Source organism: Aquarana catesbeiana, linkage group LG04, assembly GCF_042186555.1.
Source record: "Aquarana catesbeiana isolate 2022-GZ linkage group LG04, ASM4218655v1, whole genome shotgun sequence".
NCBI lineage: Eukaryota > Metazoa > Chordata > Amphibia > Anura > Ranidae > Aquarana > Aquarana catesbeiana.
The window spans coordinates 23,214,322-23,232,098 of record NC_133327.1 but is presented as its reverse complement, the minus strand read 5'-3'; the positions used below and the strand labels follow the sequence as shown (position 1 = coordinate 23,232,098).

The 17,777-nt window shown below is 43.7% G+C and overlaps 1 protein-coding gene across 1 annotated transcript in view; it reads left to right on the top strand.

Moving 5' to 3' along the window:
* Positions 1-4,132: 4,132 nt before the first annotated feature.
* Positions 4,133-17,777, top strand: part of LOC141139097 (alpha-1,4-N-acetylglucosaminyltransferase-like) — a 68,861-nt gene continuing 55,216 nt past the window's right edge. The window contains exons 1-2 of the mRNA XM_073624908.1: positions 4,133-4,251; positions 4,312-4,591. Of these exons, the coding sequence (XP_073481009.1) occupies positions 4,133-4,251; positions 4,312-4,591 (399 nt within the window). The remainder of the gene's footprint in view (positions 4,252-4,311; positions 4,592-17,777) is intronic.

Here is a 17,777-nt window from a genome sequence, read left to right as displayed (position 1 = left end):
AGCACACCTGTCATGGGTCTGCTGGACTATATAAACCCGCCCTGAACTAAGCCTCAGTGCTTCAGAATTCCCCTGCTAAGCCCTTGTCCCTGCTCTTGTTCCAGCCTGTTCCTGTTTGTTCCTGAACCCCGTTTGTGTATCCTGACCTTGAGTCCTGTTTCCTGTTCCCTGCTCCTTGGTCTGCTTTATTATTCCTGGTTTCTGTTCCCTTGTCGCTTTGGCCCATGCCTTCGTTTTTATTTCATGTTTGTTTCCTTGCTCGTGTATTATATTAGTTAGATAGATGGTTAGGTGGGTTTGGGGGTTTGCTGTGTTTTCACCATTTACTTGTTTTTGGTTTGCTGTCTTGATTTCACGTGTGTCTTTATCATTAACAATAAACATACTTTTTATTCAGTTTCTCGTTTGCCCCTGATTCCTTGGTGCAGCCCAGCGATCTGATCACCTGCATTGGATGTTGTGTATAACATCCCCTGAATAGCATTCTTTCATAATTGCAGGTTAAGCTAAAATGACAAGTAAGCTAAAATGACAAGCTTGACAAGATCTTATAAACTATAATAGCAAAGCATAAGAAAATGGAGTCACAATGGTCTGGGCATTACACACACAATACACAATTCTACTAGTACTAACGTTCCAACACTGCTCTGAGCAACAAACCAAACTCAATTGCCTTTAGCTCTTACAAATCACAAATAAACAAAAAAACAAATTGCTCTTCTAGCATTCATTATTCTTCATTCATTACTGCTTTTACCAGATATAATTCAAAATAATTAAAATGTTTGCATATCCATAGAAAAGACTCACCACACTTGCAGCGCTTCTGGTTTCTGTGGCGTTATCAGCTGATTTTACTACGAAAGCTTCATAGAAGTCCTGCTTGTCCTTACGGAACCGTGAAACTTCTGCCCTGTAGGTTCTATGCGGCTTTTAGGATTACCACACACTTTCTGGGGTGCCAAATGTAAAATGTGCTCTGTTTGGGGTGTCTGGCTTCCAATAAAAGGACGACAAATTCTTAGAATAAAGGTTGGATTTGCTTACAATAGGAATATCAATACATTACATTATCCAGACTTTAGACCCACACTCTGGCTGGGGGGGGGGGGGGTAGTAATCACAGTCATTGAAGACATTTGAACCAAAAGTCATAAGAAGTTAATTCCTCTCCCAGAATCCTCTTGAGCAGATAGACACACGTGTCAATCCAATTCATCACCTGTCAGGTTCCATGCTGGCCAGGTGTGAGGGGGCAGTTGAATAGCCTCAGGAGTCCCGTTAGGCAGATGATAAACAACCTTGTACATTGTTCTAGCCCTGTTTACTGTGGGCTGGCTGTGGATGCTGTAATTTGCCTCATATTAAAGTTCATCCAAAGTTATATTGTCCGATCCATGTTATTCTCATGTCTTATCAGCATAATTGTAAAGGCTTATATGCATGGTATTGTCATAAAAAAGTGTTTGGGGACCTGGGTCCTGCTGCAGGGGACATGTATCAATGCAAAAAAAAGTTTGAAAAACTGCCATTTTTTTCGGGAGCAGTGATTTTAATAATGCTTAAAGTGAAACAATAAAAGTGTAATATTCCTTTAAATTTCATACCTGGGGGGTGTCTATAGTATGCCTGTAAAGGGGCGCATGTTTCCCGTGTTTAAAACAGTCTGACAGCAAAATGACATTTCTAAAGGAAAAAAAGTCATGTAAAACTACTATCACTACTAACTACTGTAAAACTACTATCACTAGCGCCGGCTATAATGAATTGTCGGTCCAGCAATACACATAAAAGTTCATTGATAAAAACGGCATGGGATTCACCCACAGGGTAACCCCGAACCAAAATTTAAAAAAAAATGCGTGGGGGTCCCCCCAGATTCCATACCAGGCCTTTCAGGTCTGGTTTGGGTATTAAGGGGAACCCCGCGCCAAAATTTTTAAAAAAATTGCGTAGGGGTCCACCTCAAAATCCATATCAGCCTCTTCAGGTCTGGTATAGATTTTAAGGGGAACTCCGCACCAAAATTTAAAAAAAAATGCCGTGGGGTCCCCCCAAAAATCCATACCAGACCCTTATCCGAGCACGCAACCTGGCAGGCTGCAGAAAAAAAAGGGGGGGAGGAGAGAGCGCCCCCCCTCCTTAACCGTACTAGGCCACATGCCCTCAACATTGGGAGGGTGCTTTCTGGTAGCCCCCCCAAGCACCTTGTCCCGGTAGTTGTGGGGGTCTGTGGGCGGGGGACTTATCGGAATCCCCCCCTGTGTGAATTGGTAATAGGGTACAAATGTAACCCTACCATTTCACAAAAAAGTGTCAAAAAGGTTAAAAAACACAAGAGACAGTTTTTGACAAGTCCTTTATTAATTTCTTCTTCTTTCCGCTTCTTCTTCCATCTTCTTTCTTCTGGTCTGCCTTCGGTGTTCTTCTTCTTCCTCCATCTTCTTCTTCTCCATCTTCTTCTTCTTCCTCCTCTTCTAGTCCTGCATCTTCCTCTGGCTTCTTCTCCGCTCCGTCCGCAGGATCCACCTCACTGGGAGTCTTCCACCGTGTGACGCTTTGGTTCTTCTGACACTTCTTATATAATGGAGGGCGGGGCCACCCAGTGACCCCGCCCTCCTCTGACACACGGGGACTTCAGGGGACTTCCCTGTGGCTTTCCCGTGTTGTCAGAGGGGGCGGGGTCACCCAGTTACATAAATGGGTGACCCCGCCCCCCTCTGACAACACGGGGAAAGCCACAGGGAAGTCCCCGTCAAGTCCCTGTGCGTCAGAGGAGGGCGGGGTCACCGGGTAGACCCCATTACCAATTCACACAGGGGGGGCGGGATCTGGGGGTCCCCTTGTTAAAGGGGGCTTCCAGATTCCGATAAGCCCCCCACCTGCAGACCCCCACAACCACAAGGCAAGGGTTGTGGGGATGAGGCCCTTCTCCCCATAAACATGGGGACAAGGTGCTTTGGGGGGCTAACCCAAAGCACCCTCCCAATGTTGAGGGCATGTGGCCTGGTACGGTTCAGGAGGGGGGCGCTGTCTCATCCCCCCTCTTTTCCTGCAGCCTGCCAGGTTGCGTGCTTGGATAGGGGTCTGGTATGGATTTTTGGGGGGACCCCACGCCATTTTTAAAAAAAAAATTGGCGCGGAGTTCCCCTTAAAATTCATACCAGACTCGAAGGGCCTGGTATGGAATTTAGGGGGACCCCCACGCATTTTTTTAAAATTTTGGTTCGGGGTTCCCCTGTGGGGGAATCCCATGCCGATTTTATCAATGAACTTTTATGTGTATTGCTGGACCGACAATTCATTATAGCCGGCGCAAGCGATAGTAGTTTTACAGTAGTTAGTAGTGATAGTAGCGATAGTAGTTTTACATGACTTTTTTTCCTTTAGAAATGTAATTTTGCTGTCAGACTGTTCTAAACACGGGAAACATGCACCCCTTTACAGGCATACTATAGACACCCCCCGGGTACGAAATTTAAAGGAATATTACATTTTATTGTTTCACTTTAAGCATTATTAAAATCACTGCTCCCGAAAAAACGTCCGTTTTTAAAACTTCTTTTTGCATTGATACATGTCCCCTGGGGCAGGACCCAGGTCCCCAAACACTTTTTTATGACAATAACTTGCATATAAGCCTCTAAAATTAGCACTTTTGATTATTCATGTTCGTGTCCCATAGACTTTAACAGTGTTTGCGTGTTCGAACAAATTTTTTGCCTGTTCTTATGTTCTGGATGCGAACCGAACCGGGAGGTGTTCAGCTCATCCCTACTGAAGACGACATCAACCCATGAATGTTAGGTAATGCATCTAAACAACACAAAACTCTACCTTGCACCATACCTTCATATGCCTTTGATGATTGGGGGGGGGGGGTGAGGGGTGAGGGGGCATGACCAATGGTGATACTATGAAATTCAGTGATCCAGTGCACTGGCCTTTTTTGTACTTTAGCCAATGCAGCCAGTGAAGTTGGGATTCCTGATATGCATGTGTGTTCTAGGTCAGTGGAAAATGTACTGGGCCACAAAGTTTTTATGATTGCCTTTAATAAATGTGTCCTTAACATTTGTTTATGTTTGTATCTGTTCTTGTTACAGCTCAGCAATTGTACAGCACCAGTATGTTGAAAGCAATAAAACTATTGGCAATTTTCTTGATGATGGTAGCCTTGAGCTTTATCACTAATAGTAATTTTAGACAAAAAAGCTATCGCATCTTGAATTTTCTTCTTCCTAATGAATCTAAATTAGTAATCATGGACAACACTAATGGAATGTCAAGTTCTTTTAGTGCAAACACCATTCTAAGAGAAGGAAATGGAATCTTATTTATGGAGACCACTGACAGAATGGATCCTCCATCCCTGGTACTGTGTGCTATTGAATCAGCTGCCCAAGTCTACCCTGACCGACCGGTGGTCTTCTTCATGAAAGGACTGGAGAATATTAACACAGAAGAAGATGAGAAGAGAGCAAGACAGCACTTTCCAACCCTGTCATCTTATAGCAATGTTTACCTCTTTCCACTTAGAATGGATCAGCTATTGGATGAAACACCCCTTAAACCATGGTTTGATAAGGTACATAATAAAAACTGGGAAAAGCCATTACAGAAAAATATTTGGATGTTTGTAGGTTGAAAGCTGGATAAAATTACTCTGCAGGAAGCTTCTTTACAGGAGAATGAAGCTCTTAAATGTATTAAATAATAACTTCAACTTTAAATAAACAGTTTGGGCTAGCTTGGTTGAAAGTAACGCTTACAACTATAGAATGGTCTGGATGCTGGTGATGCTGTAATACATTGTGGTAGCTGGTGCTACATATAGTAAATGGTGCTGTCTTCCTGCATTGGTACCAGACACTCATTACATTATCTACCTCCCCACCTCGCCAATTAAACAATGCCTTGTATTCATTGACAAAAACACAAGGCTGTTCTTGAAAGGCCAAGATGCCAACTCTTTTTCTTTCTGGCAACAGGGAGGAAGGGTTTGAAATTTGTGCAGGAAGAGAAAGCTGCTTTCTGTATGGAGCACAAGCTACATAGTTACATAGTTACATAGTAGGTAAGGTTGAAAAAAGACACAAGTCCATCAAGTCCAACCCATGTGTGTGATTATATGTCAGTATTACATTGTATATCCCTGTATGTTGCGGTCATTCAGGTGCTTATCTAATAGTTTTTTGAAACTATCAATGCTCCCTGCTGAGACCACCACCTGTGGAGGGGAATTCAACATCCTTGCCGCTCTAATGTCTCGTACACACGAGCGAACTTTTCAGCATCAAAGGTCCGACGGTCTTTCCGACGGACTTTCGACGGAGTTACGATGGACTTTCGAACGACCGGACTTGCCCGCACACGAACGGACCAAAGTCCGTTCAAAAGTCCGTTGGTTTGAACATGATGACGTACAAAGGGACTAGAATAAGGAAGTTCATAGCCAGTAGCCAATAGCTGCCCTTGCGTCCTTTTTTGTCCGTCGGACTAGCATACAGACAAACTGATTTTTCTATCGGACTCGAGTCCGTTGGAAAGATTTGAAACATGTTCCAAATCTAAAGTCAGTCTGATTTTTGACAAAAAAGTCCGCTAAAGGTCTGATGAAGCCCACACGCGGTCGGATTGTATGACAGATTCATTCCGTTGGACCAGTCCGGTCCAAAAGCCTGCCCGTGTGTATGGTGGATTTACAGTAAAGAACCCTCTACGTAGTTTAAGGTTAAACCTCTTTTCTTCTAATTTTAATGAGTGGCCACGAGTCTTGTTAAACTCCCTTCTTTGAAAAAGTTTTATCCCTATTGTGGGGTCACCAGTATGTTATTTGTATATTGAAATCATATCCCCTTTCAAGCGTCTCTTCTTCAGAAAGAATAAGTTCAGTGCTTGCAACCTTTCCTCATAACTAATATCCTCCAGACCCTTTATTAGCTTTGTTGCCCTTCTTTATACTCGCTTCATTTCCAGTACATCCTTCCTGAGGACTAGTGCCCAGAACAGGATAGCATACTCTTGGTGCGGCCGGACCTGTGTCTTGTAGAGCTGGAGAATTATCATTTTATCTCTGGAGTTGATCCCCTTTTTTAAATATTCTGTTTGCTTTGTTAGCAGCAGGTTGGCATTGCATGCCATTGCTGAGCCTATCATGTACTAGGACCCCCAGGTCCTTTTCCATCCTAGATTCCCCCAGAGGTTCTCCACCCAGTGTTTAGATTGCATTCATATTTTTGCCACCCAAATGCATTATTTTTCATTTTTCTACATTGAACCTCATCTGTCATGTAGTTGCCCACCCCATTAATTTGTTCATATCTTTTTGCAAGGTTTCCACATCCTGCGGAGACGTTATTGCCCTGCTTAGCTTAGTATTGTCTGCAAATACAGAGATTGAACTGTTTACCCCATCCTCCAGGTCATTTATGAACAAATTAAATAGGATTGGTCCCAGCACAGAACCCTGGGGGACCCCACTACCCACCCCTGACCATTCGGAGTACTCCGTGTGACAGGCCATAAAACAAGGGGGGGGGGGGGGGCATGACAGTCTGTAGGTTAATGAAAATTAGTCCTAATCAAAAAATATAAAAGAACACAAAAAAAAGTATCTTTTGTATGGCTTATGAATGTGCATAAAGTTTCCAGTATACAAAAAAAGTCCACATTATTTCACGCCTTAATTTCATTTCCTAAACTTTTAAAAATACCTCCATGGATTTTGATTCTGTAGTCATCCATGTAAACAGAAGATTCCCCACCTCAAAAACTTGCCTCTTTGTAAGGACAGAGCTTGACATCCACAGATAGACTGGAACTGATGCATTGGGCTAGGCTTGGGTCTTTGGACTGGCACTTCAGATCTCTTTCTTGCAGTGTTCACTGGAATTCTTAGACCTTGGGTTTGCGTCATGGCTCCCCTCAAGGCATCATCCCCAACATTTTTCCAGCAGGAGTTCCCCTTATACCTTCAAATTCAAAAACTGGAGGAAAGATCATACTGAAATGATGGATTGAACTCCTCCCAGGACCTCCTGTGGCATTAGCACAACAAAGGTGAACAACAAAGATTTCTATGTAAAAGATGTAGTCATTTCAACAAAGATTTTCATGTAAAAGATGTAGTCATTTCTATCTCCTCAAGTAGTGGGCACCTGGATAGAGGCATGAATGGGGGGTCATTCCTTCACATGAATGGGGCTGGAGGGGGTGAAGTCTCTCCAGCCAACATGAATAACCACAGAATTTCTTGAACTTTTTAAAATATAGCCTTCCTTACCCATTGGAGGTATAATATTCTTTCATTAGTTCAAACATAAGTCCATTAGTCCATTTAGCATGCAGAAATAAAATGTTTCCTAGCAATGGTTTTTATTCTATAGATTCAATATATTTAACTGAACATTTTTCTCAGCCCCCAATATTGCAGCAGGATTCAGTAAAACATAACATCTTTAGTTCCCTATTCGCTCTGGGCCCCAGTGGAGGCCAAGGGTCTCAGAACAGAATATTTTACTCAAGCACATAAATGTATCTGACTATCATAAACAAAATAAAATAGTACTGAATAAGCAACATTACAATATTAACACTTTCCAACTGAAATTCTGGGGCTTAAAAAAGTAAGATGTCCAAAAAATACTTTAACCCTTTCCTGTCCATGCTATAGCCTAATGACGGCTACAGCGCGGACCGTCAATAGACATCCTCCCCTTTGCACGCTCCCCGTGTGCCCCCTGTGAGGCGCACATGGCGTGGTCTGTAATCACGTGTCAATGAGACTCGGGTGATTACAGCTCGGAGTAAGGGGCCTATCCCAGCCCCTTACCATGTGATCAGCTGTCAGCCAATGACAGCTGATCACGTGATGTAAATAGAAGACCGGTAATCGTTTTTTTTCTCCTCACGCTGACAGACGATCACCAGCTTCTGTGAAAGTGACTACGGTCCCGTAGAGGAAGAGATGCAGCCACCTCACCTGTGCCCACCAGTAGGGATGAGCCGAACACCCCCCGGTTCGGTTCACACCAGAACCTGCGAACGGACCGAAAATTTGCACGAACATTAGAACCCCATTGACGTCTATGGGACTCAAACGTTCGAAATCAAAAGTGCTCATTTTAACCACCTCAATACTGGGCACTTTCACCCCCTTCCTTCCCAGACCAATTTTCAGCTTTCAGTGCTCTCTCACTTTGAATGACAATTACTCAGTCATGCTACACTGTACCCAAATGAAATTTTTATCATTTTGTTCACACAAATAGAGCTTTCTTTTGGTGGTATTTATTCACCACTTCATTTTTTATTTTTTGTGATATAAGTGAAAAAAGAGCGAATATTTTGAAAAAAAACAAAATTTTCTACTTTCTCTTTTAAAAGAAACCAAAAAAGGGCGCATGCGCGAGGCTTTACATGGCAGACGCTTCTCTGTAAAGCTCCGCACTCCCCGCCGCATATCTGGGACTCTCGCGCCTAGCTGAACTGGCATTTCAGAGCCGTTATCACGGGGATCGCTTCTCCCCACATCAGTGCCGCTTCCGGTATGGTGCTAACGGGCCATCGTGGAAAATCCAAGCATAAACCCATCAAAGAAGCGCTGGCCCGCGCTTCCTCCAAGATGGCGACGAAGGCCCGGACCCTGGCTGATCTCTCAGCAACATCTCCAGCCCGCTCTGATATACCTGACAGTGAAGAAGAGTCTGACATACAAGAGAGCTTTGGCGGCTCCCCATCCGCCCCAATACAGGTATGTCACAAGCTGCCTTTATGAAACTCATGGAATCTATGCTGCACAAGGCCCTTAAAGCAACATCAGACCAGATCACTACTAGTCTGGCACGAGAGATACGTGAGATAGGCCAGCGCACAGCAGACCTTGAAACAAGGGTTGATGACATAGAATTAACCCTTCAAGAGCAGGCACAGGAGCAAATTGCCCTCAGAGAGGAGAACTCCATGCTTTTGTCCCGCCTCGAGGACGCCGAAAACCGCTCCCGCAGATCTAACTTATGCCTCAGAGGCATTCCAGAAACAATTGATGACTTGCAATCTTTCACTACAGCACTATTCCAAGAGCTGGCACCCTCCATACCCATCGAACGCCTTGAATTCGATAGAATTCACAGAGCACTTACCAGGCGCCAAACAGATGGACCACCAAGGGACATTATTATCAAGCTGCATTTCTTCCACACGAAAGAACAGCTCCTGGCGGCCGCCGGCAACAACACCCTTCAATTTCAGAGTCATACATACCAATTGTTCTCTGACTTAGCCCCCCTCACGATTGCTAAACGCCGTGCTATGAAGCCTCAACTACAGGTACTTATACAACACCAACTTAAGTACACATGGCGGTTCCCATTCGCATTACAATTCTCCTATCAAGGTCAGCAACAAACCTCCACCACACCAGAATCTCTCCAAAGATTGCTGGAATCGCTCCACCTGTCTCCCCAGACCGTCCATTCAGACACAGCCCTTCCTCGCACTCCAGCCAGATCTGCTTCTCAACCATACACCACAACCCCTAAACGGAATAACCCCGGACCACCATCCATTCGGAAGGGAACCCCAGCCAGATTATCCGAATATTCCTATCGCAGCCCGAAATCCCGAGCCCCACGCTGAAGACAAAGGAACTGACTTTTTTTTTTTCTTATCTCCCCTTCTTTTTTTGAGCACACAGGTACTCGGTTGCACTAGCAGTGATCGTTCTCACACCACCTCAAGAGACCCTCTTTGTGACCGAGACCTGCTAGAAGACCACCGTCGAGTACGGACACTTTGTACCCTGAAAATGTTTCCTCTTCAGGGCTCTCAGGCCATTTAAGGCCTCTTCAGGTTCAGTTGTTTTGTTCATTTTTCTTTTACAGTTTTAAATCTTTTTATTTGTTACTATAGCTAAGCTGTTCTTAAATGCACAATTCTGTTTTACACATACCCAGAGTGCGCTTGACCTGGTTTGCTATTGGTGAGCCAGGTGAATCCTACTACTCTGTCACTTTTAAGTTCAAGTACCGGTAATGAAACAGTTAGACAGCTTTTACACTTAGATTAAACTACCGTGAGTATCAAGTACACTTTTCTTGTATGCATCCCATGTCTTCCCCTCCCCCCCCTCCCTCCCTTTCCCCCCCTCTCCCCTCCCCCCCTTCCTTCTTTATTTTTCCCTCCCCCTAACCCTCCCTCTCCCCTTTCCCCCCTCCCCCCCCATCTCCTCCTGTCCACATTCCTCCCCACCCCCCCTTCCCCCCTCCCCATCCCTCCCCTCCTCTCCCTCCCCCCAATCCAAGGATACTAATCCCCCATGGGAACAATACCAACTGAGAACTCACACACGTGCTTGTCAGTTACTGAATTGAGCGGTACCATACGCTCTTATATTCCCCACCCCCCACTTCTAACTTGATGCTCCATTGTTATTTACATTATCTGGGGGCAAAGGGGAATATCTTGCACTTTCTACTTTACTTTGTTTTGTTGTTTTCCATTATGCTTAATTTTAAATTGTTTTTCTTTTTTTTACTATTCCCGGTTGCGGCGGGGAGCAGTCAATGCTTACCCTCTCTACGGTGCATTCACTCTTTGACCGGATTCTCGGTTGCAGAGTCAGTGCACACATTAGTCGGGCACTTCTGGTGTGCTGCCTCCTTATTAGGGGGATCACTCAGTACTTTGCCCGACTCACTATGCTCTTCCTCTTCTCCCCTTCTTTCTCCCCCCTCTTTGACTTTACATCTTTACTCCCTAATTTTCTCTGTGCCGGTTGGCTCGCGCGGGCACTATGTTCTTTGTCATTGACTACCCGAACACCCCATAATGGCCCCACTTGAAATCCTTACCTTAAACATTAAAGGGCTAAACTCGCCACATAAGCGAGTAAAGGCATTTCAAACCTTTGCGTCCTTAAAGGCCAAAGTTGTAGCCCTCCAGGAAACCCATTTTTCCACACGCCAAACCCCGAGCTTTTTTAGCTCTAGATACCCACAGGTATTTACCGCTTCAGCAAATACAAAACATAGAGGGGTTTTACTAGCTTTTCACCACACCATGCCATTTACCCCCCTCTATGAGATAAAAGACCCTGAAGGTCGTTATCTCATACTAGTAGGACTATTGCAGGACATAACCACTACCTTCGTCTCTTATTACGCCCCCAACACAAACCCGAATCCTTTTTTTTCGCATCTATTACAAGTTGTGCAAGCACACTGTAGGGGAACTTTGTTCCTCTGCGGTGACTCCAACTCAGTGTTGCAACCACACACAGACAAATCGCCCTATGCCCCGGAGCATTACACTCCCTCCACACAATTTCGTAAACTTATACAGTCGGCCTCCCTCCTAGACACATGGAGAGAACTCAATCCCACTAAGAAAAATTATACATTTTATTCACACCCACATAAATCATTTTCCAGGATTGACCATATATTTATTTCCATAGCATCTGCCCTACTTCTCCTTCACTCACACATCCAACCAGTTACATGGACAGATCATTGTGCTGTTATCACCACATTGTCATCCTTAATTCCACAAGCTACTAACAGATCATGGTGCATGAATGACTCTCTCTTGACCAACCCATCATACTGTCTGGATATCCAAGTAGCCCTTAAGGACTATCTAACACACAACGCAACCCCTGATATCTCTCCCATCCTGCTCTGGGAAGCACACAAACCCGTGATTCGAGGCACATGTATCTCAGTGGCGTCTCATTTAATAGAGACAAGAAGCTCAAATTACATCAACTCGAATCAGATTACCACGATAGAAACACACAAATTAACACTAGAAAAAATTAAACTAGAACTAGATCTACTCTTAGCCGAGACGGCTGATAAAGCTATCCGTAGAACTAGCCACACGATCTACACTAAAGCAAACAAACCAGACACCTACCTGGCTTTACGTCTACGTAGACCAGACCGTGCTCGTATTCCTATCAGACTCAGACTGGCTAAAGATGTAATTACCAGCAACCCTGTTAAGGTTCTCTCGGAGTTTCGTAAACAGTTAGCAAATCTCTATGATTCTAAAACAGCAGGGGTACAAAATACAAAACATATAGGGGTTTTACTAGCTTTTCACCACACCATGCCATTTACCCCCCTCTCTGAGATAAAAGACCCTGAAGGTCGTTATCTCATCCTAGTAGGACTATTGCAGGACATAACCACTACCTTCGTCTCTTATTACGCCCCCAACACAAACCCGAATCCTTTTTTTTCCGCATCTATTACAAGTTGTGCAAGCACACTGTAGGGGAACTTTGTTCCTCTGCGGTGACTCCAACTCAGTGTTGCAACCACACACAGACAAATCGCCCTATGCCCCGGAGCATTACACTCCCTCCACACAATTTCGTAAACTTATACAGTCGGCCTCCCTCCTAGACACATGGAGAGAACTCAATCCCACTAAGAAAAATTATACATTTTATTCACACCCACATAAATCATTTTCCAGGATTGACCATATATTTATTTCCATAGCATCTGCCCTACTTCTCCTTCACTCACACATCCAACCAGTTACATGGACAGATCATTGTGCTGTTATCACCACATTGTCATCCTTAATTCCACAAGCTACTAACAGATCATGGTGCATGAATGACTCTCTCTTGACCAACCCATCATACTGTCTGGATATCCAAGTAGCCCTTAAGGACTATCTAACACACAACGCAACCCCTGATATCTCTCCCATCCTGCTCTGGGAAGCACACAAACCCGTGATTCGAGGCACATGTATCTCAGTGGCGTCTCATCTTAATAGAGACAAGAAGCTCAAATTACATCAACTCGAATCAGATTACCACGATAGAAACACACAAATTAACACTAGAAAAAATTAAACTAGAACTAGATCTACTCTTAGCCGAGACGGCTGATAAAGCTATCCGTAGAACTAGCCACACGATCTACACTAAAGCAAACAAACCAGACACCTACCTGGCTTTACGTCTACGTAGACCAGACCATGCTCGTATTCCTATCAGACTCAGACTGGCTAAAGATGTAATTACCAGCAACCCTGTTAAGGTTCTCTCGGAGTTTCGTAAACAGTTAGCAAATCTCTATGATTCTAAAACAGCATTTCCATTACGTCAAGCAGAGAAGCTGTTTCATAAACTACCAATACCAACCTTGTCTGAATCCAGTCGCGAGCTAATGGAGAGTACGATCTCGACAGATGAAGTCTTAGCAGCCATAAAAACCCTCAAACCTAATAAACGCCCGGGCCCTGATGGACTCCCCAGTCTCTATTATAAAAAATTTGCCACAGAACTATCCCCCCTTCTTACCAATACTTTCAATACCATACTAAACCAACACTCTTTTGGCAGAGACACATTGACAGCTCTTATCTCAATGATCCCCAAACCAAACACTGACAGTACGTTATGGTCCAACTATAGGCCAATTTCACTTCTCAATGTGGATATTAAGATCTTAGCCAAAATTCTTGCCCTATGCCTCAATCCCATCATTGGAGGTTTGATACACAAAGACCAGGTTGGTTTTATACCCAAACGACAAGCGAGCGACAATATCAGACGAGTAATTCTCCTACAGCACCTGGCCCGCTCCCGCAAGATCCCTATGCACCTCCTCTCCCTAGATATACGCAAAGCCTTTGATACAGTCTCCTGGCCCTATCTATTTTATATCCTCCAGCGCTGGGGCTTCGGCCCAAATTTCTTAATTTGGATCAAAGCCCTCTATAACCACCCACAGGCTTATGTGCACTACTCTGGATTCCGGTCAGACCCCTTTCCAATCGCACGGGGGACTAGACAGGGCTGCCCCTTATCTCCCCTGCTCTTCGTACTCACTATCGAACCCCTAGCAGCCCTGATTAGATCTAGCCCCGATATTCGAGGCTTGGAAGTAGCATCCACCTCCCATAAATTGTGCCTCTTTGCCGACGACGCACTAATGTTTATTACGTCACCCCATACCACATTACCAAACCTTATGAGCACCTTAGACAAATTTTCTCGCATATCTGGACTTGAAGTCAACCAATCCAAATCTAAGGCCCTCGATGTGTCTCTGCCACAAGCTGATCTTGAAACATTACGAAGAAACTTTCCCTTCCACTGGTCTTCCTCATCGATTCCTTATTTAGGGATCAAGATAACTAAAGATCCATCCAACCTGTTCCAATCTAACTACCTCCCAATGCTCTCACAATTATCTTCCCTACTTAATTCCTGGCTACCACTATGCGTCTCCTGGTTGGGGCGTATCGCAGCTGTGAAAATGTCCCTATTACCAAAGCTGTTATACTTGTACAGAGTGCTCCCTATCATAGTCCCACCTTACTACCATAGGATTATACAAAATAAAGTTTTCAAATATATATGGGGTCCTATTAGACCCAGAGTGGCGAGACCGGTTCTCCTCCGTAACAAGCTCTATGGCGGCCTGGGCTTTCCCAACTTCTCACACTATTATCATGCAGCCCGCCTAGCTCAGTCAATCCTATATCACGCCAAATCAGAGACACCACTTTGGGTTGCCCTCGAAGCCATTGATCTACACCCGATTAATATAGCTAATTTACTTTGGCTCCTTACATCAACACGAGGACCCATATCTAACCCATTAACACTACACACTCTTAAACTATGGGACAGACTAAAAACCCCCTTTAAACTAATCTCTCCACATTCCCCACTTCTATCCTTTCTAGGCCACCCTCAATTCTCCCTAGCTCACACAGAACCAGCCTCATTCCATGCCTGGGCCCAGGCGGGTCTGACTCGCATCTGTGACCTAGTTAGTGGAGACTCTGTGAAATCCTTCCCAAATATCCAGGAGCAAGCACAACTCCCCCACAGAGAATGTTTCCGCTACCTCCAAATTAAACACTTTGTGCAAACAATCATAAAGTCTAACTCTGGACTGGATACTCTAACCGAGTTTGAGCATATGTGCGAGTCGGACCCGCATACCCCAGGCATTATTTCCCGCCTATACTCCCACCTTACATTACCACCCCCAGATCTACCCACCTATGCACAGAGATGGTTAAGAGACCTCGATATTTCCCTTGAGCCAGATGATTGGTCGACCATATGGTCTAACACAAAAAACTCATCCCAAAATGTTGTTGCCTCAGAAGCGAACTATAAAGTGTTAATGCGCTGGTATCTGGTCCCAGCTAGAATCGTTAAATTTCTACCTGAGTCCTCTCCGAACTGTTTCAGAGGATGTGGAGACAGGGGCACGCACTTACATATATGGTGGACATGCCCTCTGGTGCAATGCTTCTGGGCAACGATATTTCAGATGGCAACCACCCTCCACCAAATTACCTTATCTCCTAGCCCTACAATAGCCCTCCTCAACCATTTCCCACAAGACTACACCAGATCACAACTCCGACTCCTCCTACATTTATTTACCGCAGCCAAACAGACGATTGCTAAGGCTTGGAAAACACCCACTCTCAACATAGTCGAAACGAAGAATAGGATTACCCAAGCAATGATACATAGCAAAATAGAGGCAAAAATTCTTGATAAAGTCACCCAACACACCAGAATTTGGCGACCCTGGGTTGAACACTTTCTGCCAACGGATATTGACGAAAGCCTAGTGTCGCTCTAGGTGGGCCTAGGCGCCACCTGGAGACCCTATAATGGTTCTTGTGCCTGCGCGGGCCGATCGGCACCCCCTTCCTCTCTTCTTCTCTTACCCACATCTCCTTCGCTTATACCCCCTCTTTACTACTCCTTTTCCTTTTTTCAACCTTCTTCTCCACCCTACTCTTCAAACTTAAAACTAGGTAATATATTCTGTTACATGCAATACTTTTGGTGGCCACCCCACCACTGTTTGTGGGGAATGGCCCATATCTTATAGTGATAAAAATGGGATCATAGTTCCCTTTAATTTTTCACATATCTACTTATATAGTTCCAGCATCTTGCTTGATTAAAAATATGCATGCTGTCATATTACTCAGATTTCTTTAAACTAATGTTCTTCTACAGTATTTTTATGTACACTGTCATCCATTTGATAGAAACGATGTATGGAACTTAATGTAACAGTTGTATGTGAAATTACCAATAAAATATTTGAAAAAGAAACCAAAAAAAATTAAATTTTGTCGAAAATTTAGGCAAAAATGTATTCTACCACATGTCTTCGGTAAAAAAAATCCTGATAATTGTATGATCATTGGTTTGTGTGAAAGTTATAGAGTCTACAAGCCATGCTACGCATTATTGAAAATGTATCAATCCTAATGCACTGATGGCCTAATGCACTGATCTCATTTCTTGAGGCCCTAAAATGTCAGGACAGTACAATAACCCCCCAAAAGACCCCTTTTTGGAAAGAAAACAGTCTGAGGTATTTAGTAAGAGGCATAGTGAATTTTTTGAAGTTTAAATTTTTTCCCCACAATGCTTTGGAAAATTAAGAAATATAGATTTTTTTTTTCTTCACTAAATTGTCATATTTACAAGTTATTTCTCACACACGGTGCAGGCATAATTGCAATTACACCCCAAAATACATTCTGCTATTTGTCCTGAGTATGGCGATACCCCATGTGTGAGACTTTTCCACAGCCTAGCCACATACAGAGGCCCAACATCCATATAGCACCATCAGGCGTTCTAAAGGCATAAATTACACATTTCATTTCCTGAGTACCTATCACATTTTTGAAGGCCCTGGAGCACCAGGACAATGGAATTACCCTCAAAATGACCCCATTTTGGAAAGAAAACAACCCAATGTATATTCTATGAGGCATACTGAGTCTTTTGAACATGTCATTTCTTCCCACAAGTTTTTGGAAAATGTGGAAAGAAAATGAAAACCTATTTTTTTCTCACAAAGTTGTCAATTTAGAAGATCTTTCTAACACATAGCATGTACATAGCCAAAATGACACCCCAAAATACATTCTGCTATTCGTCCTGAGGATGGCGATACCCCATGTGTGAGACTTTTCCACAGCCTGGCCACATACAGAGGCCCAACATCCATATAGCACCATCAGGCGTTCTAAAGGCATAAATTACACATTTCATTTCCTGAGTACCTATCACATTTTTGAAGGCCCTGGAGCACCAGGACAATGGAATTACCCACAAAATGACCCCATTTTGGAAAGAAAATAACCCAATGTATATTCTATGAGGCATACTGAGTCTTTTGAACATGTCATTTCTTTCCACAAGTTTTTGGAAAATGTGGAAAGAAAATGAAAACCTATTTTTTTCTCACAAAGTTGTCAATTTAGAAGATCTTTCTAACACATAGCATGTACATAGCCAAAATGACACCCCAAAATACATTCTACTATTTGTCCTGAGTATGGCAATACCCCATGTGTGAGACTTTTCCACAGCCTGGCCACATTACAGAGGCCCAACATCCATATAGCACCATCAGGCGTTCTAAAGGCATAAATTACACATTTCATTTCCTGAGTACCTATCACATTTTTGAAGGCCCTGGAGCACCAGGACAATGGAATTACCCTCAAAATGACCCCATTTTGGAAAGAAAACAACCCAATGTATATTCTATGAGGCATAATGAGTCTTTTGAACATGTCATTTCTTCCCACAAGTTTTTGGAAAATGTGGAAAGAAAATGAAAACCTATTTTTTTCTCACAAAGTTGTCAATTTAGAAGATCTTTCTAACACATAGCATGTACATAGCCAAAATAACACCCCAAAATATATTCCGCTACTCGTCCTGAGTGTGGCGATACCCC